Source organism: Crinia signifera, chromosome 19 (assembly GCF_055691185.1).
Source record: "Crinia signifera chromosome 19, ASM5569118v1, whole genome shotgun sequence".
NCBI lineage: Eukaryota > Metazoa > Chordata > Amphibia > Anura > Myobatrachidae > Crinia > Crinia signifera.
In genome coordinates this window covers 2602939-2629782 of record NC_139226.1, presented here as the reverse complement: position 1 = coordinate 2629782, position 26844 = coordinate 2602939, and the positions used below count along the sequence as shown (strand labels likewise).

Sequence of the window (26844 nt, the reverse complement as noted above, 5' to 3'; positions counted from 1 at the left end):
ACCTTCAGAGAATTCTACAGATGGTCACTCTGAGGGAATGTCCACAGTCTTACACTCGGCAGGGGTCACATTAGGGTTACACACATACTACATGACATGTCCTGATCTCACACATAATAATAGCAGACATGATTGTACAAACAATACCAGAAATACATTGAGCTCACACATAATAATAACAGAAGACATGATTTCACGAACAGACTACATGAAATGCCTTCTTCTGACATAATAATTGGAGGCATGATTTATTCAATCCATCACCTGATCGGATCCTGACAATCTATGTAACAGTTTTTGGAAAAATTAAACATTACTTCTGTCCGACATTGGTTTTAACTTCATCCAATCAATTCTCAGGGGTCATTTACCATTGTCTGCTGAGAGTGGCCAGCGTGTGAGGGCCACTGGATGTCCTTCTGCAGACTACATACAATACTACTGTAGCTCTCTGAGAGGAAATAGCAGTGAATAGTGACACCTGGTGGCTGGAGGATGGTACTGCATGTATGAACCTGTGACATTTGTATTCAGAATATTAGGATTAGACATCAGTGGTTTCTCAGTAGGGTATCTGGACTCATGATAGATTGACATAAGGTCAACCACTATTGGTCGACAGGGTAAAAGGTCGACAAGAGCTTAAAAAAAATCTGGAGCCGACATGTGCCGACAGGCTGTATTTCATGCCCTGCCATTCACTACGGTGTGGAGGGAGAATATAAAAGTGTGCCGAGCGCAGTGAGTTTGGCGGTGTGCATACCGACCTATGTCGACCTAGACACTGTTGACCTAATGACCTGTCAACCTAACAGTGTCGACCCAATGCTTGTCGACCAACATGCTGTAGACCAGATGACAGTATCCCCATATAACAAGGGGTCGAGTGAACTTGTGAAATATGTCTTCTCCCCGTGTAAGTTACAGCAGTGACGCCGGTCTCTGTGTTTGCAGCGAGTCATCAGGAGCCGCAGTCAGTCCATGGACGCGATGGGGCTCAGCAGTAAGAAGCAGCACACCGTGTCCACCAGCCACAGCGGCAGCTTCGGGCACAACCCAGATATCCCTAAACTGCCCGGGATAGTAAGTATTATTGGCACCCTAAGTCTCACGGACGCAAATCTGGTCATTCCTAGTGTGGCATATACTCCATGGTCCGTGTGATAAGGATGGGAGATGTTGGGCAGGCAGGTGGGGGATAGTGTGCAGGGGAGGGGCATATACTCCATGGTCCGTGTGATAAGGATGGGAGATGTTGGGCTGTAGCAGGCAGGTGGGGGATAGTGTGCAGGGGAGGGGCATATACTCCATGGTCCGTGTGATAAGGATGGGAGATGTTGGGCAGGCAGGTGGGGGATAGTGTGCAGGGGAGGGGCATATACTCCATGGTCTGTGTGATAAGGATGGGAGATGTTGGGCAGGCAGGTGGGGGATAGTGTGCAGGGGAGGGGCATATACTCCATGGTCTGTGTGATAAGGATGAGAGATGTTGGGCAGGCAGGTGGGGGATAGTGTGCATTGGAGGGGCATATACTCCATGGTCCGTGTGATAAGGATGGGAGATGTTGGGCTGTAGCAGGCAGGTGGGGGATAGTGTGCAGGGGAGGGGCATATACTCCATGGTCCGTGTGATAAGGATGGGAGATGTTGGGCAGGCAGGTGGGGGATAGTGTGCAGGGGAGGGGCATATACTCCATGGTCCGTGTGATAAGGATGGGAGATGTTGGGCTGTAGCAGGCAGGTGGGGGATAGTGTGCAGGGGAGGGGCATATACTCCATGGTCCGTGTGATAAGGATGGGAGATGTTGGGCAGGCAGGTGGGGGATAGTGTGCAGGGGAGGGGCATATACTCCATGGTCCGTGTGATAAGGATGGGAGATGTTGGGCAGGCAGGTGGGGGATAGTGTGCAGGGGAGGGGCATATACTCCATGGTCTGTGTGATAAGGATGAGAGATGTTGGGCAGGCAGGTGGGGGATAGTGTGCATTGGAGGGGCATATACTCCATGGTCCGTGTGATAAGGATGGGAGATGTTGGGCTGTAGCAGGCAGGTGGGGGATAGTGTGCAGGGGAGGGGCATATACTCCATGGTCCGTGTGATAAGGATGGGAGATGTTGGGCAGGCAGGTGGGGGATAGTGTGCAGGGGAGGGGCATATACTCCATGGTCCGTGTGATAAGGATGGGAGATGTTGGGCTGTAGCAGGCAGGTGGGGAATAGTGTGCAGGGGAGGGGCATATACTCCATGGTCCGTGTGATAAGGATGGGAGATGTTGGGCAGGCAGGTGGGGGATAGTGTGCAGGGGAGGGGCATATACTCCATGGTCCGTGTGATAAGGATGGGAGATGTTGGGCAGGCAGGTGGGGGATAGTGTGCAGGGGAGGGGCATATACTCCATGGTCCGTGTGATAAGGATGGGAGATGTTGGGCAGGCAGGTGGGGGATAGTGTGCAGGGGAGGGGCATATACTCCATGGTCCGTGTGATAAGGATGGGAGATGTTGGGCAGGCAGGTGGGGGATAGTGTGCAGGGGAGGGGCATATACTCCATGGTCTGTGTGATAAGGATGAGAGATGTTGGGCAGGCAGGTGGGGGATAGTGTGCAGGGGAGGGGCATATACTCCATGGTCCGTGTGATAAGGATGGGAGATGTTGGGCAGGCAGGTGGGGGATAGTGTGCAGGGGAGGGGCATATACTCCATGGTCCGTGTGATAAGGATGGGAGATGTTGGGCTGTAGCAGGCAGGTGGGGAATAGTGTGCAGGGGAGGGGCATATACTCCATGGTCCGTGTGATAAGGATGGGAGATGTTGGGCAGGCAGGTGGGGGATAGTGTGCAGGGGAGGGGCATATACTCCATGGTCTGTGTGATAAGGATGGGAGATGTTGGGCAGGCAGGTGGGGGATAGTGTGCAGGGGAGGGGCATATACTCCATGGTCCGTGTGATAAGGATGGGAGATGTTGGGCAGGCAGGTGGGGGATAGTGTGCAGGGGAGGGGCATATACTCCATGGTCCGTGTGATAAGGATGGGAGATGTTGGGCAGGCAGGTGGGGGATAGTGTGCAGGGGAGGGGCATATACTCCATGGTCTGTGTGATAAGGATGAGAGATGTTGGGCAGGCAGGTGGGGGATAGTGTGCAGGGGAGGGGCATATACTCCATGGTCCGTGTGATAAGGATGGGAGATGTTGGGCTGTAGCAGGCAGGTGGGGGATAGTGTGCAGGGGAGGGGCATATACTCCATGGTCCGTGTGATAAGGATGGGAGATGTTGGGCAGGCAGGTGGGGGATAGTGTGCATGGGAGGGGCATATACTCCATGGTCCGTGTGATAAGGATGGGAGATGTTGGGCTGTAGCAGGCAGGTGGGGGATAGTGTGCAGGAGAGGGGCATATACTCCATGGTCCGTGTGATAAGGATGGGAGATGTTGGGCAGGCAGGTGGGGGATAGTGTGCATGGGAGGGGCATATACTCCATGGTCCGTGTGATAAGGATGGGAGATGTTGGGCTGTAGCAGGCAGGTGGGGGATAGTGTGCAGGAGAGGGGCATATACTCCATGGTCCGTGTGATAAGGATGGGAGATGTTGGGCTGTAGCAGGCAGGTGGGGGATAGTGTGCAGGGGAGGGGCATATACTCCATGGTCTGTGTGATAAGGATGGGAGATGTTGGGCTGTAGCAGGCAGGTGGGGAATAGTGTACAGGTGAGGGGGGTAGATTACTTGCCCCAGCTGCAGGGTCAGCCCTTTGGGTACCCCAGTTACAGTAACATTTCCCGCCTCATTATGCGTAATGCTGCCTGTGGGTCAGTTACTGTGATTGGCGGTTATGGTGTGTATTATACGGCCAGGGACCTGATGTATAATGTAGGAAATGATCCCGGCTTAGGACAATAGACTGAACATAAAATGATGAGATTGGGAGCGCCTGGTTGTAGCTGCGCATCCGCTGTACCACACGTGTCAGGTTCCTCTACGCCTGAGGCGTACCCGCCTTATGTGCCACAAGTGCTTCTGGGCCCGATTCTGAGGCAGGCGCATCTACCGCCATTGTGCTCCCATCCATGATAATTACCTACCCGTCAGTGATGGTAGACCACAGGCAGGGCAGCCATAGAAGACCCTGGGGAAGGCTGGTCACCCCATAGTGACGCTAGGCCACAGGCAGGGCAGCCATAGACCCTAGGGAAGGATGGTCACACCGTAGTGACGCTAGGCCACAGGCAGGGCAGCCATAGACCCTAGGGAAGGATGGTCACACCGTAGTGACGCTAGGCCACAGGCAGGGCAGCCATAGACCCTAGGGAAGGCTGACCACACCGTAGTGACGCTAGGCCACAGGCAGGGCAGCCATAGACCATAGGGAAGGCTGACCACACCGTAGTGACGCTAGGCCACAGGCAGGGCAGCCATAGACCCTAGGGAAGGATGGTCACACCGTAGTGACGCTAGGCCACAGGCAGGGCAGCCATAGACCCTAGGGAAGGATGGTCACACCGTAGTGACGCTAGGCCACAGGCAGGGCAGCCATAGACCCTAGGGAAGGCTGGTCACACCGTAGTGACGCTAGACCACAGGCAGGGCAGCCATAGACCCTAGGTAAGGCTGGTCACACCGTAGTGACGCTAGGCCACAGGCAGGGCAGCCATAGACCATAGAGAAGACTGGTCACACCGTAGTGACGCTAGGCCACAGGCAGGGCAGCCATAGACCCTAGGGAAGGCTGGTCACACCGTAGTGACGCTAGGCCACAGGCAGGGCAGCCATAGACCCTAGGGAAGGCTGGTCACACCGTAGTAAAGCTAGGCCACAGGCAGGGCAGCCATAGACCCTAGGGAAGGATGGTCACACCGTAGTGACGCTAGGGCACAGGCAGGGCAGCCATAGACCCTAGGGAAGGATGGTCACAGTGTAGTGACGCTAGGGCACAGGCGGGGCAGCCATAGACCATAGGGAAGGCTGGTCAAACCGTAGTGACGCTAGGCCACAGGCGGGGCAGCCATAGACCCTAGGGAAGGCTGGTCACACCGTAGTGACGCTAGGCCACAGGCAGGGCAGCCATAGACCCTAGGGAAGGCTGGTCACACCGTAGTGACGCTAGGCCACAGGCAGGGCAGCCATAGACCCTAGGGAAGGCTGGTCACACCGTAGTGACGCTATGCCACAGGCAGGGCAGTCATAGACCCTAGAGAAGGCTGGTCACACCATAGTGACGCTAGGCCACAGGCGGGGCAGCCATAGACCCTAGGGAAGGTTGGTCACACCGTAGTGACGCTAGGCCACAGGCAGGGCAGCCATAGACCCTAGAGAAGGCTGGTCACACCATAGTGACGCTAGGCCACAGGCGGGGCAGCCATAGACCCTAGGGAAGGTTGGTCACACCGTAGTGACGCTAGGCCACAGGCAGGGCAGCCATAGACCCTAGAGAAGGCTGGTCACACCATAGTGACGCTAGGCCACAGGCGGGGCAGCCATAGACCCTAGGGAAGGTTGGTCACACCGTAGTGACGCTAGGCCACAGGCGGGGCAGCCATAGACCCTAGGGAAGGCTGGTCACAGTGTAGTGACGCTAGGGCACAGGCAGGGCAGCCATAGACCCTAGGGAAGGCTGGTCACACCGTAGTGACGCTAGGCCACAGGCGGGGCAGCCATAGACCCTAGGGAAGGCTGGTCACACCGTAGTGACGCTATGCCACAGGCAGGGCAGCCATAGACCCTAGGGAAGGCTGGTCACACCGTAGTGACGCTAGGCCACAGGCAGGGCAGCCATAGACCCTAGAGAAGGCTGGTCACACCGTAGTGACGCTAGGCCACAGGCGGGGCAGCCATAGACCCTAGGGAAGGTTGGTCACACCGTAGTGACGCTATGCCACAGGCAGGGCAGCCATAGACCCTAGGGAAGGCTGGTCACACCGTAGTGACGCTAGGCCACAGGCGGGGCAGCCATAGACCCTAGGGAAGGCTGGTCACACCGTAGTGGCGCTAGGCCACAGGCAGGGCAGCCACAGACCCTAGGGAAGGCTGGTCACACCGTAGTGACGCTAGGCCACAGGCAGGGCAGCCATAGACCCTAGGGAAGGCTGGTCACACCGTAGTGACGCTAGGCCACAGGCAGGGCAGCCATAGACCCTAGGGAAGGCTGGTCACACCGTAGTGACGCTAGGCCACAGGCAGGGCAGCCATAGACCCTAGGGAAGGCTGGTCACACCGTAGTGACGCTAGGCCACAGGCGGGGCAGCCATAGACCCTAGGGAAGGCTGGTCACACCGTAGTGACGCTAGGCCACAGGCAGGGCAGCCACAGACCCTAGGGAAGGCTGGTCACACCGTAGTGACGCTAGGCCACAGGCAGGGCAGCCATAGACCCTAGGGAAGGCTGGTCACACCGTAGTGACGCTAGGCCACAGGCAGGGCAGCCATAGACCCTAGGGAAGGCTGGTCACACCGTAGTGACGCTAGGCCACAGGCAGGGCAGCCATAGACCCTAGGGAAGGCTGTTCACACCGTAGTGACGCTAGGCCACAGGCAGGGCAGCCATAGACCCTAGGGAAGGCTGGTCACACCGTAGTGACGCTAGGCCACAGGCAGGGCAGCCATAGACCCTAGGGAAGGCTGGTCACACCGTAGTGACGCTAGGCCACAGGCGGGGCAGCCATAGACCCTAGAGAAGGCTGGTCACCGTAGTGATGGTAGGCCATGGGGAGGACAGTTATGTACTAGCAGTGGGCTTGGATGACGTGGTCATAGAATCTCTGCCATTACAATTTTCAATCTATTATTAACCACTGCTAACGAACCATTCTTTGCATGACCTGTATTTTCTTTCTCTTTTCTCTCCTGTCGTTACTTTTTGTCCCCCCCCCCCCCCCCCTCCCCCCCTCCCTACAAATCTGGTTTTGTTACCCTGATGTGTTTCCTCTCGTCTTTCTCCACATAACCTCATTACGTTTATGGCATCTCCTTGCTGCCCCCTTCTATGTCCTACCCCTGGTGTGATGCCCTCTCCTCACCACCCTCACGTCTTTGTGCCACGCTCCCTTCTGCTTGCTAGTCATTGCTTGTGCCAGGGAAATCTACCGGCCGGCATGGACGCCGCGGGAGTGCCATAGGCATAGGAACCATAGAAGAGGTGGATGTTTTCTCCTGCTTTGCATGATGAGGTTACTGGTCTGTCCGGGGATTATGTGGGATCATTATAATCAGGGATCACAGGGATACACATGACAGGAGGTGTTGTGTATATATTGTGTTATTGTTGTGTAGTGTGTACAATATACAGCGTCCTGTGCTATATACACATAGGCAGCCAGTGCTGGGATTTGTGGTTCTACGCCAACTAGAAAGCCATAATTATTCGCACACCGTATTGTGTGCAGGAGGGTAAAGGTATCATATAAACCACCATAAAATGCCTCAGAGACCGGAATATAGTGGAAAAATCAGCTGACATATATTTAAGAAGCCATCCTGCCGAATGTTTTTGGGGAATTCTCCTCGTCCTCAGGGCTATTACATCCAAATGTACAATATATACCAAACATTAAATACCCCTTTCTGTGTGCACGTTCCATGCACCACCGCTGCTGGCTCCAGGATTTACATTTTTCGCTTTTCCAGCTGGATCACAATAGATAGTTGATAGTAAGACAGAAGTAGACCACAGCTGCGTTTCCCTAATTTACGGAACTGCGGCCCTGAAGTCCGATAAACGCCCAGATAGCAGCCACGACACACCTGTGTTTTCGCTGCCACTCCTTATTACCTCCCCCAATAGTCCCTTTCTGTCAAGCAGCGTATACTATACACCGGCAGTATAATACACACACACACACACTGTAGTATAATGCACGGGACATAGGGCCTTATTCTAGTTCACTCTTTCTGACAAAATCCTTCTTAGATGGACAAAACCATGTGCACTAAGGGGCAGATGTAAAATGTGCAGAAGAATTATATTTTGGTGAGTTGTTTTGTTTCTGTGCAGGGTAAATACTGGCTGCTTTATTTTTACATTGCAATATAGATCTCACTTTGAATTAAAACCTTACCCAAATCTAATTCTCTCTGCACAAGTTACATCTGCCCCACCTGCAGTGCACATGGTTTTGTCCCTCTACGAAGGATGTTGTCAGAAAGAGTGAATTAGAATAAGGAATAAGGCCCATTATAACACAAAGTGGGAGGTGGGTGATGTCTGTCTCCAGCCTGTATTAGTAGATTGCAGATCAGCATACGTGTTACGCCGTCATGATGTCACATTAATGCCACAAAATATTTTCCAGTCGCTGATTGTGCCAGGAAAGAGTCCAACAAGAAAGAAGTCCGGTCCCTTCAGCTCACGCCGCAGCAGTGCCATTGGCATAGAGAACATTCAGGAGGTCCAGGAGAAGAGGTGAGACCTGAGACGTGGGTATTCTGTATGTGCAGAGCGGTGTCCGCCAATGTGTGCGGCGAGGAGGTGGAAGCACCAACTGACAGTAGCTCTCCCTGTAGTGCTCTGGGATCCTTAGAACTTGCTCCGCCCTGTGCAGCCCAGGCCAGCCCATGAGGAACCAGGTTTCCTCATGGGAAGGTTATTGTAATGAGGTGAGGAGGGCTTAACTTCAGGGGTGGGTCAATAGCCAGGATGTAGATGTCACCTCTGAAGAGAAGGGCCGTTGACCCTCTGTTGGCTGATGTCTCAGAACATGCATATTGGTGCCCTAGATCGTGCTATGATCTATCCTGGGACCTATGTCTGTGGTCATTGGTAGAATAGCAGCAAGAGGGGGAACAATGGTAGGTCTGTAATTGGGGCAGTGGCATAACAATAGCCCCACAGACCCCACGGTCACAGGGAGGCGCTGTGTAGGTGCGGGCGCCGGGGGTCTGCGGGCTATTGTAATGCCGCTGTGTTGCGGCCGGGACCCACAGATTTACCTGTCTGTGCAGCTCCCCGTCTCTTTCGGACATGCTAGCTAGATCATTCAGGGATACAAGCATGGTGGGGATATGGTGGACCATTGTTCTCCAACTCACTGAGTATTTTCTGTGTGTGTGTTTGTAAATGACCCGTGGAAGGTTGCGGAGCGTTGTCTCTTTGCCGCGTGGTTTCAGCTCGCCAGGAGTGGCCCCTGTCATGTTTTACAGAGAAAGTCCCACTGGCCCTCAGAAGAGCCTGGACTGCGGCAACGCCTCCCAGGAGCCAAAGTCGGAGAATTCCTCTAATCACAGCTCCCCGGAGATGCCCACCACCAAGAACAGGTACATGTCGGGACGGGCCGCCTCATCGCCATACTGCCCGGTGGGGGCTCATTCTGCTCATTCATCTTTTAGGGTAGAACCCGGGCCCAGACCAGAAGCTCATAGAGACTTCTCCCGCTCATCGTCCAGCGCCAGCAGCTTTGCCAGCGTGGTGGAAGAAAACGAGATGTTGGACGAAGAAGACACAGGGATGGTAGGGACAGCGCCTGACGTATCTCACAAGTTCAGGCCATCTATATTCCTGTAACACTTGTAGGAGATTATATATATATATACTACAACACGGGCGCTCTTCATACCGGTGTAAGGGGCTGCACCGCCTTAATTTGTGAACGTTTGTATTGTGAGACAGAATTGTGGGAGGGGTGCCGTGAATCGCGGGAGGGGGCGGTGGTCCGCGAACCATGGAAGGGGGGGGTCGCGGGGGTCCCGCAAATCGCGGGAGGGGGGGGGTCGCGGGAGTCCCGCGAATCGCGGGAGGGGGGTCGCGGGAAGGGGGTTGCAGGGGTCCGGGGGGGGGGGGGGGGTGCTGGCAGAGGGAGGGGGGGTGCAGGAGTAATGGTGGCTTTGGAGTAATGGTGGATGTTGGGAGCGTGTACTGTAGCCCTGGCTGGACGGGGGGAGGTGATGTCAAGGGGGTGGAACGTTATACACATAAAACACTGGTCTTTTCCCTAGGGGGGGCAGGTTTGTGTATGCCGCTGGGCGGGAATGTTAGCTACACAGGGGATGAGTGACAGATCTGGCTAAATATATAAGAGATATATATTATATAATTATAATGACCATCTGCTTTCTTATTGCCTGCCAGGAAAGTGTCTCCTCCTCAGGAACCCCCCAGAAGCGGGACTCATTCATATACAGCACCTGGCTGGAGGACAGTGCGAGCAGCATCAGCACCGCCAGCGGGGGGAGTACATCAGGTACCAGGGATCATTAGCACTGCACTCATCAGTTCTCAGTACTTGGTCCCAGTAGCACTTCTCTGTAGCTGTTCCCAGTAGCACTGCTCTGTTCTCAGTAGCTGGTCCCAGTAGCACTGCTCTGTTCTCAGTAGCTGGTCCCAGTAGCACTGCTCTGTTCTCAGTATCTGTTCCCTTTATCACTTCTCTGTTATCAGTAGCTGTTCCCAGTAGCACTGCTCTGTTATCAGTAGCTGTTCCCAGTAGCACTGCTCTGTTCTCAGTAGCTGTTCTCGGTATCTGTTCCCAGTAGCACTGCTCTGTTCTCAGTAGCTGTTCCCAGTAGCGCTTCTCTGTTCTCGGTAGCTGTTCCCAGTAGCGCTTCTCTGTTCTAGGTAGCTGTTCCCAGTAGCACTTCTCTGTTCTCGGTAGCTGTTCCCAGTAGCGCTTCTCTGTTCTCGGTAGCTGTTCCCAGTAGCACTGCTCTGTTCTCGGTAGCTGTTCCCAGTAGCACTGCTCTGTTCTCGGTAGCTGTTCCCAGTAGCACTGCTCTGTTCTCGGTAGCTGTTCCCAGTAGCGCTTCTCTGTTCTCGGTAGCTGTTCCCAGTAGCGCTTCTCTGTTCTCGGTAGCTGTTCCCAGTAGCGCTTCTCTGTTCTCGGTAGCTGTTCCCAGTAGCGCTTCTCTGTTCTCGGTAGCTGTTCCCAGTAGCGCTTCTCTGTTCTAGGTAGCTGTTCCCAGTAGCACTTCTCTGTTCTCGGTAGCTGTTCCCAGTAGCGCTTCTCTGTTCTCGGCAGCTGTTCCCAGTAGCGCTTCTCTGTTACCGGTAGCTGTTCCCAGTAGCGCTGCTCTGTTCTCTGTAGCTGTTCCCAGTAGCGCTTCTCTGTTCTAGGTAGCTGTTCCCAGTAGCACTTCTCTGTTCTCGGTAGCTGTTCCCAGTAGCACTGCTCTGTTCTCAGTAGCTGTTCCCAGTAGCACTGCTCTGTTCTCGGTAGCTGTTCCCAGTAGCGCTTCTCTGTTCTAGGTAGCTGTTCCCAGTAGCACTTCTCTGTTCTCGGCAGCTGTTCCCAGTAGCGCTTCTCTGTTACCGGTAGCTGTTCCCAGTAGCGCTGCTCTGTTCTAGGTAGCTGTTCCCAGTAGCACTTCTCTGTTCTCGGTAGCTGTTCCCAGTAGCGCTTCTCTGTTCTCGGCAGCTGTTCCCAGTAGCACTTCTCTGTTACCGGTAGCTGTTCCCAGTAGCGCTGCTCTGTTCTCTGTAGCTGTTCCCAGTAGCGCTTCTCTGTTCTAGGTAGCTGTTCCCAGTAGCACTTCTCTGTTCTCGGTAGCTGTTCCCAGTAGCACTGCTTTGTTCTCAGTAGCTGTTCCCAGTAGCACTGCTCTGTTCTCGGTAGCTGTTCCCAGTAGCGCTTCTCTGTTCTAGGTAGCTGTTCCCAGTAGCACTTCTCTGTTCTCGGCAGCTGTTCCCAGTAGCGCTTCTCTGTTACCGGTAGCTGTTCCCAGTAGCGCTGCTCTGTTCTCGGTAGCTGTTCCCAGTAGCGCTTCTCTGTTCTAGGTAGCTGTTCCCAGTAGCACTTTTCTGTTCTCGGTAGCTGTTCCCAGTAGCACTTTTCTGTTCTCGGTAGCTGTTCCCAGTAGCACTGCTCTGTTCTCGGTAGCTGTTCCCAGTAGCACTGCTCTGTTCTCGGTAGCTGTTCCCAGTAGCGCTTCTCTGTTCTAGGTAGCTGTTCCCAGTAGCACTTCTCTGTTCTCGGCAGCTGTTCCCAGTAGCGCTTCTCTGTTACCGGTAGCTGTTCCCAGTAGCGCTGCTCTGTTCTCGGTAGCTGTTCCCAGTAGCGCTTCTCTGTTCTAGGTAGCTGTTCCCAGTAGCACTTTTCTGTTCTCGGTAGCTGTTCCCAGTAGCACTGCTCTGTTCTCGGTAGCTGTTCCCAGTAGCACTGCTCTGTTCTCAGTAGCTGTTCCCAGTAGCACTGCTCTGTTCTCGGTAGCTGGTCCCAGTAGCACTGCTCTGTTCTCGGTAGCTGGTCCCAGTAGCACTGCTCTGTTCTCAGTAGCTGGTCCCAGTAGCACTGCTCTGTTCTCAGTATCGGTTCCCTTTATCACTTCTCTGTTATCAGTAGCTGTTCCCAGTAGCACTGCTCTGTTCTCAGTAGCTGTTCTCGGTATCTGTTCCCAGTAGCACTGCTCTGTTCTCAGTAGCTGTTCCCAGTACCACTGCTCTGTTCTCAGTAGCTGTTCTCGGTATCTGTTCCCAGTAGCACTGCTCTGTTCTCAGTAGCTGTTCTCGGTATCACTGCTCTGTTCTCAGTAGCTGTTCCCAGTAGCACTTCTCTGTTCTCGGTAGCTGTTCCCAGTAGCACTTCTCTATTCTCGGTAGCTGTTCCCAGTAGCACTTCTCTGTTCTCGGTAGCTGTTCCCAGTAGCACTGCTCTGTTCTCGGTAGCTGTTCCCAGTAGCACTGCTCTGTTCTCGGTAGCTGTTACCAGTAGCACTGCTCTGTTCTCAGTAGCTGTTCCCAGTAGCACTTCTCTGTTCTCGGTAGCTGTTCCCAGTAGCACTTCTCTGTTCTCGGTAGCTGTTCCCAGTAGCGCTTCTCTGTTCTCGGTAGCTGTTCCCAGTAGCACTTCTCTGTTCTCGGTAGCTGTTCCCAGTAGCACTTCTCTGTTCTCGGTAGCTGTTCCCAGTAGCACTGCTCTGTTCTCGGTAGCTGTTCCCAGTAGCACTGCTCTGTTCTCGGTAGCTGTTCCCAGTAGCACTGCTCTGTTCTCGGTAGCTGTTACCAGTAGCACTGCTCTGTTCTCAGTAGCTGTTCCCAGTAGCACTGCTCTGTTCTCGGTAGCTGTTCCCAGTAGCACTGCTCTGTTCTCAGTAGCTGGTCCCAGTAGCACTGCTCTGTTCTCAGTATCGGTTCCCTTTATCACTTCTCTGTTATCAGTAGCTGTTCCCAGTAGCACTGCTCTGTTCTCAGTAGCTGTTCTCGGTATCTGTTCCCAGTAGCACTGCTCTGTTCTCAGTAGCTGTTCCCAGTACCACTGCTCTGTTCTCAGTAGCTGTTCTCGGTATCTGTTCCCAGTAGCACTGCTCTGTTCTCGGTAGCTGTTCCCAGTAGCACTGCTCTGTTCTCGGTAGCTGTTCCCAGTAGCACTGCTCTGTTCTCGGTAGCTGTTCCCAGTAGCACTGCTCTGTTCTCGGTAGCTGTTCCCAGTAGCACTTCTCTGTTCTCAGTAGCTGTTCCCAGTAGCACTGCTCTGTTCTCGGTAGCTGTTCCCAGTAGCGCTGCTCTGTTCTCCGTAGCTGTTCCCAGTAGCGCTGCTCTGTTCTCGGTAGCTGTTCCCAGTAGCGCTTCTCTGTTCTCGGTAGCTGTTCCCAGTAGCGCTTCTCTGTTCTCGGTAGCTGTTCCCAGAAGCGCTGCTCTGTACTTGGTAGCTGTTCCCAGTAGCGCTTCTCTGTTCTCGGTAGCTGTTCCCAGTAGCCCTTTTGTGTTCCCGGTAGCTGTTCCCAGTAGCACTGCTCTGTTCTCGGTAGCTGTTCCCAGTAGCACTGCTCTGTTCTCGGTAGCTGTTCCCAGTAGCGCTGCTCTGTTCTCGGTAGCTGTTCCCAGTAGCGCTTCTCTGTTCTCGGTAGCTGTTCCCAGTAGCGCTTCTGTGTTCCCGGTACCTGTTCCCAGTAGCACTTCTCTGTTCTCGGTAGCTGTTCCCAGTAGCACTGCTCTGTTCTCAGTAGCTGTTTCCAGTAGCAGTGCTATGTTCTCGGTAGCTGTTCCCAGTAGCACTGCTCTGTTCTCGGTAGCTGTTCCCAGTAGCACTGCTCTGTTCTCAGTAGCTGTTCCCAGTAGCACTTCTCTGTTCTCAGTAGTTGTTCCCAGTAGCTCTGCTCTGTTCTCGGTAGCTGTTCCCAGTAGCACTGCTCTGTTCTCAGTAGCTGTTCCCAGTAGCACTTCTCTGTTCTCAGTAGTTGTTCCCAGTAGCACTTCTCTGTTCTCAGTAGTTGTTCCCAGTAGCACTGCTCTGTTCTCGGTAGCTGTTCCCAGTAGCACTTCTCTGTTCTCAGTAGTTGTTCCCAGTAGCACTGCTCTGTTCTCAGTAGTTGTTCCCAGTAGCACTGCTCTGTTCTCAGTAGCTGTTTCCAGTAGCAGTGCTATGTTCTCGGTAGCTGTTCCCAGTAGCACTGCTCTGTTCTCGGTAGCTGTTCCCAGTAGCACTGCTCTGTTCTCAGTAGCTGTTCCCAGTAGCACTTCTCTGTTCTCAGTAGTTGTTCCCAGTAGCACTGCTCTGTTCTCGGTAGCTGTTCCCAGTAGCACTGCTCTGTTCTCAGTAGCTGTTCCCAGTAGCACTTCTCTGTTCTCAGTAGTTGTTCCCAGTAGCACTTCTCTGTTCTCAGTAGTTGTTCCCAGTAGCACTGCTCTGTTCTCGGTAGCTGTTCCCAGTAGCACTTCTCTGTTCTCAGTAGTTGTTCCCAGTAGCACTGCTCTGTTCTCAGTAGTTGTTCCCAGTAGCACTGCTCTGTTCTCAGTAGCTGTTCCCAGTAGCACTTCTCTGTTCTCAGTAGCTGTTCCCAGTAGCACTGCTCTGTTCTCGGTAGCTGTTCCCAGTAGCACTGCTCTGTTCTCAGTAGCTGTTCCCAGTAGCACTTCTCTGTTCTCAGTAGTTGTTCCCAGTAGCACTTCTCTGTTCTCAGTAGTTGTTCCCAGTAGCACTGCTCTGTTCTCGGTAGCTGTTCCCAGTAGCACTTCTCTGTTCTCAGTAGTTGTTCCCAGTAGCACTGCTCTGTTCTCAGTAGTTGTTCCCAGTAGCACTGCTCTGTTCTCAGTAGTTGTTCCCAGTAGCACTTCTCTGTTCTCAGTAGCTGTTCCCAGTAGCACTTCTCTGTTCTCAGTAGCTGTTCCCAGTAGCACTGCTCTGTTCTCAGTAGCTGTTCCCAGTAGCACTGCTCTGTTCTCAGTAGCTGTTCCCAGTAGCACTTCTCTGTTCTCAGTAGCTGTTCCCAGTAGCACTTCTCTGTTCTCAGTAGCTGTTCCCAGTAGCACTTCTCTGTTCTCAGTAGCTGTTCCCAGTAGCACTGCTCTGTTCTCAGTAGCTGTTCCCAGTAGCACTGCTCTGTTCTCAGTAGTTGTTCCCAGTAGCACTGCTCTGTTCACTCCCATTCTTCTCTGTGTAGGGCAGAAAGGGTAAATGCTGCTACCCCACTGGTAGGGTATTTCTGACCCTAGATCTGTCCCCATGCAGCACAGCCAGCCGCCGTTATGGCATATCACGGTTATATAGGGCATTCCTGTAGCGTGTTACTAGTGTACACGCCACATTCTGTATGACGCATGCATGATCTGAGACTTCCATGTTCTGTGACACAGGTTTCCCGCACTCCCCACAACCAGATGTCCGGAAATCAGGTGGGGATTCCGCATATCCGGAGATTAAAATCCAACTGGAGGAGACGGAGCTCAGTGCACACCATCAGGTGAGAGGCGGGCCCGCTGGTGCTGTGCCCAGTGCTGTACTGGTACATGCATGTGACCATGTGTTGTTGTGTCTTCTCTTCCATGTCACCCCTGTCCTGTGTGTGCAGCACTGCTAGCCCTCACGTCAGCTCTGGATGTGCCTCGGTCTGGGCAGGTCAGCACTCTCTCTGTGACGGTCTCTCCTGGCGCTGTTATATGAAGGTCTCTCTGTGTATCCTGCCCTCTCGTGTTCCGCTCTGACCCAGAGACTTTCCCGGCATCCCGTCACATCTGTATCTGTGTCACATTCTCCTCCTCATCCTGCTCATGTACTGTGGTTCATATGTGCAACCGCTGCTCAGCCTGTCACCCCGCTGCTCACTCTGCCCCCAGCTACACTCACTGCCCCCACTAATCATCCGCCGCCCCCAGCTACACTCACTGCCCCCACTAATCATCCGCTGCCCCCAGCTACAATCATTGCCCCCACTAATCATCCGCTGCCCCCAGCTACAATCACTGCCCCCACTAATCATCTGCCGCCCCCAGCTACACTCACTGCCCCCACTAATCATCCGCTGCCCCAGCTACACTCACTGCCCCCACTAATCATCCGCTGCCCCCAGCTACAATCACTGCCCCCACTAATCATCCGCTGCCCCCAGCTACACTCACTGCCCACACTAATCATCTGCTGCCCCCAGCTACACTCACTGCCCCCACTAATCCTCCGCTGCCCCCAGCTACACTCACTGCCCCCACTAATCATCTGCTGCCCCCAGCTACACTCACTGCCCCCACTAATCATCCGCTGCCCCAGCTACACTCACTGCCCCCAGCTACACTCACTGCCCCCACTAATCATCCGCTGCCCCCAGCTACACTCACTGCCCCCACTAATCATCCGCTGCCCCCAGCTACACTCACTGCCCCCACTAATCATCCTCTGCCCCCAGCTACACTCACTGCCCCCACTAATCATCCTCTGCATCCAGCTACACTCACTGCCCCCACTAATCATCCGCTGCCCCCAGCTACACTCACTGCCCCCACTAATCATCCTCTGCCCCCAGCTACACTCACTGCCCCCACTAATCATCCGCCGCCCCCAGCTACACTCACTGCCCCCACTAATCATCCTCTGCATCCAGCTACACTCACTGCCCCCACTAATCATCCGCTGCCCCCAGCTACACTCACTGCCCCCACTAATCATCCGCTGCCCCCAGCTACACTCACTGCCCCCACTAATCATCCTCTGCCCCCAGCTACACTCACTGCCCCCACTAATCATCCGCCGCCCCCAGCTACACTCACTGCCCCCACTAATCATCCGCCGCCCCCAGCTACACTCACTGCCCCCACTAATCATCCGCTGCCCCCAGCTACACTCACTGCCCCCACTAATCATCCGCTGCCCCCAACTTACACTCACTGCCCCCACTAATCATCCGCTGCCCCAGCTACACTCACTGCCCCCACTAATCATCCGCTGCCCCCAGCTACACTCACTGCCCCCACTAATCATCCGCTGCCCCCAGCTACACTCACTGCCCCCACTAATCATCCGCTGCCTCCAGCTACTCACTGCCCCCACTAATTATCCGCTGCCCCCAGCTACACTCACTGCCCCCACTAATCATCCGCTGCCCCCAGCTACAATCACTACCCCCACTAATCATCCGCTGCCCCCAGCTACACTCACTGCCCCCACTAATCATCTGCTGCCGCCAGCTACACTCACTGCCCCCACTAATCATCTGCTGCCGCCAGCTACACTCACTGCCCCCACTAATCATTCACTGCCCCCAACTTACACTCACTGCCCCCACTAATCATCCGCTGCCCCCAGCTACAATCACTGCCTCCACTAATCATCCTCTGCCCCCAACTACACTCACTGCCCCCACTTCTCACTCTGCCCCCAGCTACACTCACTGCCCCCACTAATCATCCTCTGCCCCCAGCTACACTCACTGCCCCCACTACTCATCTGCTGCCCCTAACTTATACTCACTGCCCCCACTAATCATCCTCTGCCCCCAGCTACACTCACTTCCCCCACTAATCATCCTCTGCCCCCACCTACACTCACTGCCCCCACTAATCATCTGCTGCCCCCAGCTACACTCACTGCCCCCACTAATCATCTGCTGCCCCCAGCTACACTCACTGCCCCCACTAATCATCCGCTGCCCCCAGCTACACTCACTGCCCCCACTAATCATCCTCTGCCCCAGCTACACTCACTGCCCCCACTAATCATCCGCTGCCCCCAGCTACAGTCACTGCCCCCACTAATCATCCGCTGCCCCCAGCTACACTCACTGCCTCCACTAATCATTCGCTGCCCCCAGCTACACTCACTGCCCTCACTAATCATCCTCTGCCCCCAGCTACACTCACTGCCCCCACTAATCATCCGCTGCCCCAGCTACACTCACTTCCCCTACTAATCATCCTCTGCCCCCAGCTACACTTACTGCCCCCACTAATCATCCGCTGCCCCCAGCTACACTCACTGCCCCCACTTATCCTCTGCCCCTAGCTACACTCACTGCCCCCACTAATCATCTGCTGCCCCCAGCTACACTCACTTCCCCACTAATCATCCGCTGCCTCCAGCTTAACTCACTGCCCCCACTAATCATCCGCTGCCTCCAGCTTACACTCACTGCCCCCACTAATCATTCGCTGCCCCCAGCTACACTCATTGCCCCCACTAATCATCCTCTGCCGCCAGCTACACTCACTTCCCCCACTAATCCTCCTCTGCCCCCAGCTACATTCACTGCCCCCACTAATCATCTGCTGCCCCCAGCTACACTCGCTGCCTCCACTAATCATTCGCTGCCCCCAGCTACAATCACTGCCCCCACAAATCATCCTCTGCCCCCAGCTACACTCACTGCCCCCAATAATCATCTGCTACCCCCAACTTACACTCACTGCCCCTACTAATCATCCGCTGCCCCCAGCTACACTCACTGCCCCCAATAATCATCCGCTGCCCCCAACTTACACTCACTGCCCCCACTAATCATCCGCTGCCCCCAGCTACACTCACTGCCCCCACTAATCATCCGCTGCCCCCAGCTACACTCACTGCCCCCACTAATCATCTGCTGCCCCCAGCTACACTCACTGCCCCCACTAATCATCTGCTGCCCCCAGCTATACTCACTGCCCCCACTAATCATCTGCTGCCCCCAACTTACACTCACTGCCCCCACTAATCATCTGCTGCCCCCAACTTACACTCACTGCCCCCACTAATCATCTGTTGCCCCCAGCTACAGTCACAGCCCCCACTAATCATCCGCTGCCCCCAGCTACTCACTGCCTCCACTAATCATCCGCTGCCCCCAGCTACACTCACGGCCTCCACTAATCATTCGCTGCCCCAGCTACACTCACTGCCCCCACTAATCATCCTCTGCCCCCAGCTACACTCACTGCCCCCACTAATCATCCGCTGCCCCCAGCTACACTCACTGCCCCAATTAATCATCCTCTGCCCCCAGCTACACTCACTGCCCCCACTAATCATCCGCTGCCCCCAGCTACACTCACTGCCCCCACAAATCATCCTCTGCCCCCAGCTACACTCACTGCCCCCACTAATCATCCACTGCCTCCAGCTACTCACTGCCTCCACTAATCATTCGCTGCCCCCAGCTACACTCACTGCCCCTACTAATCATCCGCTGCCCCCAGCTACACTCACTGCCCCCACTAATCATCCGCTGCCCCCAGCTACACTCACTGCCCCCACTAATCATCCTCTGCCCCCAGCTACACTCACTTCCCCTACTAATCATCCTCTGCCCCCAGCTTCACTCACTGCCCCCACTAATCATCTTCTGCCCCCAGCTACACTCACTGCCCCCACTAATCATCCGCTGCCCCAGCTACACTCACTGCTCCCACTAATCATCCGCTGCCCCCAGCTACATTCACTGCCCCCACTAATCATCCGCTGCCCCCAGCTACAATCACTGCTCCCACTAATCATCCGCTGCCCCCAGCTACACTCACTGCCCCCACTAATCATCCGCTGCCCCCAGCTACACTCACTGCCCCCACTAATCATCCGCTGCCCCCAGCTACACTCACTGCCCCCACTAATCATCCGCTGCCCCCAGCTACAATCACTGCCCCCACTAATCATCTGCTGCCCCCAGCTACACTCACTGCCCCCACTAATCATCCGCTGCCCCCAGCTACAATCACTGCCCCCCACTAATCATCCGCTGCCCCCAGCTACAATCACTGCCCCCACTAATCATCTGCTGCCCCTAACTTATACTCACTGCCCCCACTAATCATCCTCTGCCCCCAGCTACACTCACTTCCCCCACTAATCATCCTCTGCCCCCACCTACACTCACTGCCCCCACTAATCATCTGCTGCCCCCAGCTACACTCACTGCCCCCACTAATCATCTGCTGCCCCCAGCTACACTCACTGCCCCCACTAATCATCCGCTGCCCCCAGCTACACTCACTGCCCCCACTAATCATCCTCTGCCCCAGCTACACTCACTGCCCCCACTAATCATCCGCTGCCCCCAGCTACAGTCACTGCCCCCACTAATCATCCGCTGCCCCCAGCTACACTCACTGCCTCCACTAATCATTCGCTGCCCCCAGCTACACTCACTGCCCTCACTAATCATCCTCTGCCCCCAGCTACACTCACTGCCCCCACTAATCATCCGCTGCCCCAGCTACACTCACTTCCCCTACTAATCATCCTCTGCCCCCAGCTACACTTACTGCCCCCACTAATCATCCGCTGCCCCCAGCTACACTCACTGCCCCCACTTATCCTCTGCCCCTAGCTACACTCACTGCCCCCACTAATCATCTGCTGCCCCCAGCTACACTCACTTCCCCACTAATCATCCGCTGCCTCCAGCTTAACTCACTGCCCCCACTAATCATCCGCTGCCTCCAGCTTACACTCACTGCCCCCACTAATCATTCGCTGCCCCCAGCTACACTCATTGCCCCCACTAATCATCCTCTGCCGCCAGCTACACTCACTTCCCCCACTAATCCTCCTCTGCCCCCAGCTACATTCACTGCCCCCACTAATCATCTGCTGCCCCCAGCTACACTCGCTGCCTCCACTAATCATTCGCTGCCCCCAGCTACAATCACTGCCCCCACAAATCATCCTCTGCCCCCAGCTACACTCACTGCCCCCAATAATCATCTGCTACCCCCAACTTACACTCACTGCCCCTACTAATCATCCGCTGCCCCCAGCTACACTCACTGCCCCCAATAATCATCCGCTGCCCCCAACTTACACTCACTGCCCCCACTAATCATCCGCTGCCCCCAGCTACACTCACTGCCCCCACTAATCATCCGCTGCCCCCAGCTACACTCACTGCCCCCACTAATCATCTGCTGCCCCCAGCTACACTCACTGCCCCCACTAATCATCTGCTGCCCCCAGCTATACTCACTGCCCCCACTAATCATCTGCTGCCCCCAACTTACACTCACTGCCCCCACTAATCATCTGCTGCCCCCAACTTACACTCACTGCCCCCACTAATCATCTGTTGCCCCCAGCTACAGTCACAGCCCCCACTAATCATCCGCTGCCCCCAGCTACTCACTGCCTCCACTAATCATCCGCTGCCCCCAGCTACACTCACGGCCTCCACTAATCATTCGCTGCCCCAGCTACACTCACTGCCCCCACTAATCATCCTCTGCCCCCAGCTACACTCACTGCCCCCACTAATCATCCGCTGCCCCCAGCTACACTCACTGCCCCAATTAATCATCCTCTGCCCCCAGCTACACTCACTGCCCCCACTAATCATCCGCTGCCCCCAGCTACACTCACTGCCCCCACAAATCATCCTCTGCCCCCAGCTACACTCACTGCCCCCACTAATCATCCACTGCCTCCAGCTACTCACTGCCTCCACTAATCATTCGCTGCCCCCAGCTACACTCACTGCCCCTACTAATCATCCGCTGCCCCCAGCTACACTCACTGCCCCCACTAATCATCCGCTGCCCCCAGCTACACTCACTGCCCCCACTAATCATCCTCTGCCCCCAGCTACACTCACTTCCCCTACTAATCATCCTCTGCCCCCAGCTTCACTCACTGCCCCCACTAATCATCTTCTGCCCCCAGCTACACTCACTGCCCCCACTAATCATCCGCTGCCCCAGCTACACTCACTGCTCCCACTAATCATCCGCTGCCCCCAGCTACACTCACTGCCCCCACTAATCATCCGCTGCCCCCAGCTACAATCACTGCTCCCACTAATCATCCGCTGCCCCCAGCTACACTCACTGCCCCCACTAATCATCCGCTGCCCCCAGCTACACTCACTGCCCCCACTAATCATCCGCTGCCCCCAGCTACACTCACTGCCCCCACTAATCATCCGCTGCCCCCAGCTACACTCACTGCCCCCACTAATCATCCGCTGCCCCCAGCTACAATCACTGCCCCCACTAATCATCCGCTGCCCCCAGCTACTCACTGCCTGCACTAATCATCCGCTGCCCCCAGCTACACTCACTGCCCCCACTGGTCCCTGATCCTACTTATTGCCATGCTCCTCTGATATCCCCTGTAAGTATCCTTATTCCCAGTACGGGCATTTCTACCCCAAATTTCTCAGGATGAGATCAGGAGACCTCTATATATTTGTAAAATCTATGTTATTTCATAGAGATCTGATCTGTGTTTCCTCCCCCCAGTGCCTGCAGAGAAGGCAGAAACTAAGAGATTTGCACCAAACTCCAGTTTTTGATGCAGCCGAATGTGATTGATTCAGCTGCAGTCCCGGCCTCCTGACTCTTCGGCTGCAGTCCCGGCCTCCTGACTCTTCGGCTGCACTCCTGGCCTCCTGACTCTTCGGCTGCAGTCCCGGCCTCCTGACTCTTCGGCTGCAGTCCCGGCCTCCTGACTCTTCGGCTGCAGTCCCGGCCTCCTGACTCTTCGGCTGCAGTCCTGGCCTGCTGACTCTTCGGCTGCAGTGCCGGCCCGCTGACTCTTCGGCTGCAGTCCCGGCCCCCTGACTCTTCGGCTGCAGTCCCGGCCCCCTGACTCTTCGGCTGCAGTCCCGGCCCCCTGACTCTTCGGCTGCAGTCCCGGCCTCCTGACTCTTCGGCTGCAGTCCCGGCCTCCTGACTCCTCGGCTGCAGTCCCGGCCTCCTGACTCTTCGGCTGCAGTCCCGGCCTCCTGACTCTTCGGCTGCAGTCCCGGCCTCCTGACTCTTCGGCTGCAGTCCCGGTCTCCTGACTCTCTGGCTGCAGTCCCGGCCTCCTGACTCTTCGGCTGCAGTCCAGGCCTCCTGACTCATTGCTTCTGAGCGGCATTCCGCAGCACTGCAATCCTGGCCTCCCCAATACTCTCCGTGAACTGACTCAGACAAAGCATCTCCTCACACGCTGCTAAATTACTCTGTGGTACTTTCCTACATGGCTTGTAAGAACGCATTGCCACGTCAGACTCCAGGGGTGGCACTTATTGACAAGACCACGAAATCTCTATAGGAGCATCCAACAAACAGTCACTTTCTCTAGCCATAGGTCGTAGGCCTAAATGTCCCACAGAGGAGGGGAACATGTGGCAATCCTGAGACGGATGTTGGGGATGCTGCGAGGGGTTGCGATAATGTAAATACGACCCAGATACTGCATTGTTCAGGTTTTGGTTTTTTTCTATCTCAGGATGTAAAAAAAAAAATGCACAAGTTTTTGTTGTAATGTTGGAGCATTGTATCTGGAAAGGGTCGATGTATGTCCAGTATCATAGCACTACGTGTGCTCTATGTCCGTTACACACGTGTCTGTAGGGGGAGGTGACTTGGTACTGTATCTATCTTCCACCAATATCCTCGGGGAGGAAACCGCAGGATGACCCCGCCTTCTACGACACTGCTTGCTCCTCCCCTTGCACTAGATTGTAACTGATACATTGTAACAGGCGTTCTACCCTGCGGATCCAACCTACAGATCTCCCACTGGATCCATTGTCTCTTTGTGTTGCTTGTGGGAAGTAAATAACATGGTGCGGCCCCCAACCACTGCCCCGTCATCCCTGTTATCTGCAGGTTCCAAAGCTCAGCGGCCACACGTTCCAATACCGTTGTTACCGAGTGAGGACCCTGCATAAACCCAGCACTGACCAAATCTGATACGGTCTGTGTGCAGGAATGTTGCAGTGTGGGTAACGTTAGGCCCACGCCTGTCATTTCCTCTTTGTGTGCAATGTGCACTTGTCGTGAGCATGAAGTGAGCAGAGGGAGTCTGGCTGCAGCCCGCATGCCTGGCATTAAGCAAACAGCCCCCTCTTGTGGTGTTTTGTTGTAACAACATCATTCACTGCCCTTTGTTTACTGTGTACTAATAATATGTTCCCCCAATTCCACCCCCCCTCCCAGTCCGCCTGAGTGTCCTCACTTCACCCGCGGAGTGGAAAAGAAGGGAATCCACTATTTTTCCATGGAATAAGATTCTGTCTCAGTGTTGTCTGTCGGTGTAAAGAAGAAATAGAGTATTGTATTTAACTGGAGGAAACATTAATATAATTTGTATAAAGCAGATGAAGTTTTATGGTCTGAAAATAAAATTATATATGTACAGTTCCCATTGCTACGATGTCACCTGTTCCTTCTGCCACATTGTCCTATGACACGTGATATTCCGTATATCATGTGTACTGCTTCTAACGCCTGTTGGCCAGAATGCGGACATACTATGGGTACTATAGCCTTGAATGGAGGTGGGGTGCTGTACGATGGTCAGTGGAGGTACGGGTGCAGCTGATGGATGGAGGTGGGGTGCTGTACGATGGTCAGTGGAGGTACAGGTGATGGATGGAAGTGGGGTCCTGTATGACTGTCAGTGGAGGTACGGGTGCAGGTGATGGATGGAGGTGTGGTGCTGTACGATGGTCAGTGGAGGTACGGGTGCAGGTGATGGATGGAGGTGGGGTGCTGTACAATGGTCAGTGGAGGTACGGGTGCAGGTGATGGATGGAGGTGGGGTCCTGTATGACTGTCAGTGGAGGTAAGGGTGCAGGTGATGGATGGAGGTGGGGTACTGTACGATGGTCAGTGGAGGTACGGGTGCAGGTGATGGATGGAGGTGTGGTGCTGTACGATGGTCAGTGGAGGTACGGGTGCAGGTGATGGATGGGAGGTGGGGGTACTGTATGGCGGTCAGTGGAGGTATGGGTGCAGGTGATGGATGGAGGTGGGGTACTGTACTGATTGTCAGTGGAGGTACGGGTGCAGGTGATGGATGGAGGTGGGGTGCTGTATGATGGTCAGTGGAGGTACTGGTGCAGGTGATGGATGGAGGTGGTGTACTGTACTGAATGTCAGTGGAGGTACGGGTGCAGGTGATGGATGGAGGTGGGGTGCTGTACGATGGTCAGTGGAGGTACGGGTGCAGATGATGGATGGAGGTGGGGTGCTGTACGATGGTCAGTGGAGGTACGGGTGCAGGTGATGGATGGAGGTGGGGTGCTGTACGATGGTCAGTGGAGGTATGGGTGCAGGTGATGGATGGAGGTGGGGTGCTGTATGACTGTCAGTGGAGGTATGGGTGCAGGTGATGGATGGAGGTGGGGTGCTGTACGATGGTCAGTGGGGGTACGGGTGCAGGTGATGGATGGAGGTGGGGTGCTGTACGATGGTCAGTGGGGGTACGGGTGCAGGTGATGGATGGAGGTGGGGTGCTGTACGATGGTCAGTGGGGGTACGGGTGCAGGTGATGGATGGAGGTGGGGTGCTGTATGACTGTCAGTGGAGGTATGGGTGCAGGTGATGGATGGAGGTGGGGTGCTGTACGATGGTCAGTGGGGGTACGGGTGCAGGTGATGGATGGAGGTGGGGTGCTGTACGATGGTCAGTGGGGGTACGGGTGCAGCTGATGGATGGAGGTGGGGTACTGTACGATGGTCAGTGGAGGTACGGGTGCAGGTGATGGATGGAGGTGGGGTGCTGTACGATGGTCAGTGGAGGTACGGGTGCAGGTGATGGATGGAGGTGTGGTGCTGTACGATGGTCAGTGGAGGTACGGGTGCAGGTGATGGATGGAGGTGGGGTGCTGTACGATGGTCAGTGGAGGTACGGGTGCAGATGATGGATGGAGGTGGGGTGCTGTACGATGGTCAGTGGAGGTATGGGTGCAGGTGATGGATGGAGGTGGGGTGCTGTACGATGGTCAGTGGAGGTACGGGTGCAGATGATGGATGGAGGTGGGGTACTGTACGGATTGTCAGTGGAGGTACGGGTGCAGATGATGGATGGAGGTGTGGTTCTGTACGATGGTCAGTGGAGGTACGGGTGCAGGTGATGGATGGAGGTGGGGTACGGTACTGATTGTCAGTGGAGGTACGGGTGCAGGTGGTGGATGGAGGTGGGGTACTGTACGGCGGTCAGTGGAGGTACGGGTACAGGTGATGGATGGAGGTGGGGTGCTGTACGGATTGTCAGTGGAAATACGGGTGCAGGTGATGGATGGAGGTGGGGTACTGTACGGATTGTCAGTGGAGGTACGGGTGCAGGTGATGGATGGAGGAGGGGTGCTGTACGATGGTCAGTGGAGGTGCAGGTGATAGATGGAGGTGGGGTACTGTACGGCGGTCAGTGGAGGTACGGGCGCAGGTGATGGATGAAGATGGGGTGCTGTACGATGATCAGTGGAGGTACGGGTGCAGGTGATGGATGGGAGGTGGGGGTACTGTATGGCGGTCAGTGGAGGTATGGGTGCAGGTGATGGATGGGAGGTGGGGGTACTGTATGGCGGTCAGTGGAGGTATGGGTGCAGGTGATGGATGGAGGTGGGGTACTGTAGGGATTGTCAATGGGTGCAGGTGATGGATGGAGGTGGTGTACTGTACTGATTGTCAGTGGAGGTACGGGTGCAGGTGATGGGTGGAGGTAGGGTGCTGTATGATGGTCAGTGGAGGTACGGGTGCAGGTGATGGATGGAGGTGGGGTGCTGTACGATGGTCAGTGGAGGTACGGGTGCAGATGATGGATGGAGGTGGGGTGCTGTACGATGGTCAGTGGAGGTACGGGTGCAGGTGATGGATGGAGGTGGGGTGCTGTATGATGGTCAGTGGAGGTACGGGTGCAGGTGATGGATGGAGGTGGGGTGCTGTACGATGGTCAGTGGAGGTATGGGTGCAGGTGATGGATGGAGGTGGGGTACTGTGTGATGGTCAGTGGAGGTACGGGTGCAGGTGATGGATGGAGGTGG

General features: G+C 55.1%; 1 protein-coding gene across 9 annotated transcripts in view; it reads left to right on the top strand.

The window, feature by feature from the left end:
• RAP1GAP (RAP1 GTPase activating protein) overlaps positions 1 to 24218 on the top strand; it is a 202832-nt gene extending 178614 nt beyond the window's left edge. For 5 of the 9 annotated variants that reach the window (XM_083161794.1, XM_083161789.1, XM_083161797.1 and 2 more), the window contains 8 exons: positions 955 to 1083; positions 7053 to 7130; positions 8284 to 8393; positions 9062 to 9244; positions 9317 to 9437; positions 10056 to 10167; positions 15492 to 15598; positions 22326 to 24218. In XM_083161794.1, coding sequence (XP_083017920.1) covers positions 955 to 1083; positions 7053 to 7130; positions 8284 to 8393; positions 9062 to 9244; positions 9317 to 9437; positions 10056 to 10167; positions 15492 to 15598; positions 22326 to 22397 — 912 coding nt within the window. In that variant the 3' untranslated portion in view covers positions 22398 to 24218. Of the gene's footprint in view, positions 1 to 954; positions 1084 to 7052; positions 7131 to 8283; positions 8394 to 9061; positions 9245 to 9316; positions 9438 to 10055; positions 10168 to 15491; positions 15599 to 15706; positions 15754 to 22325 lie in introns of all 9 variants that reach the window. The other 4 variants (XM_083161790.1, XM_083161791.1, XM_083161795.1 and 1 more) reach the window with 4 other exon arrangements.
• The last annotated feature ends 2626 nt before the right edge of the window (positions 24219 to 26844 follow it).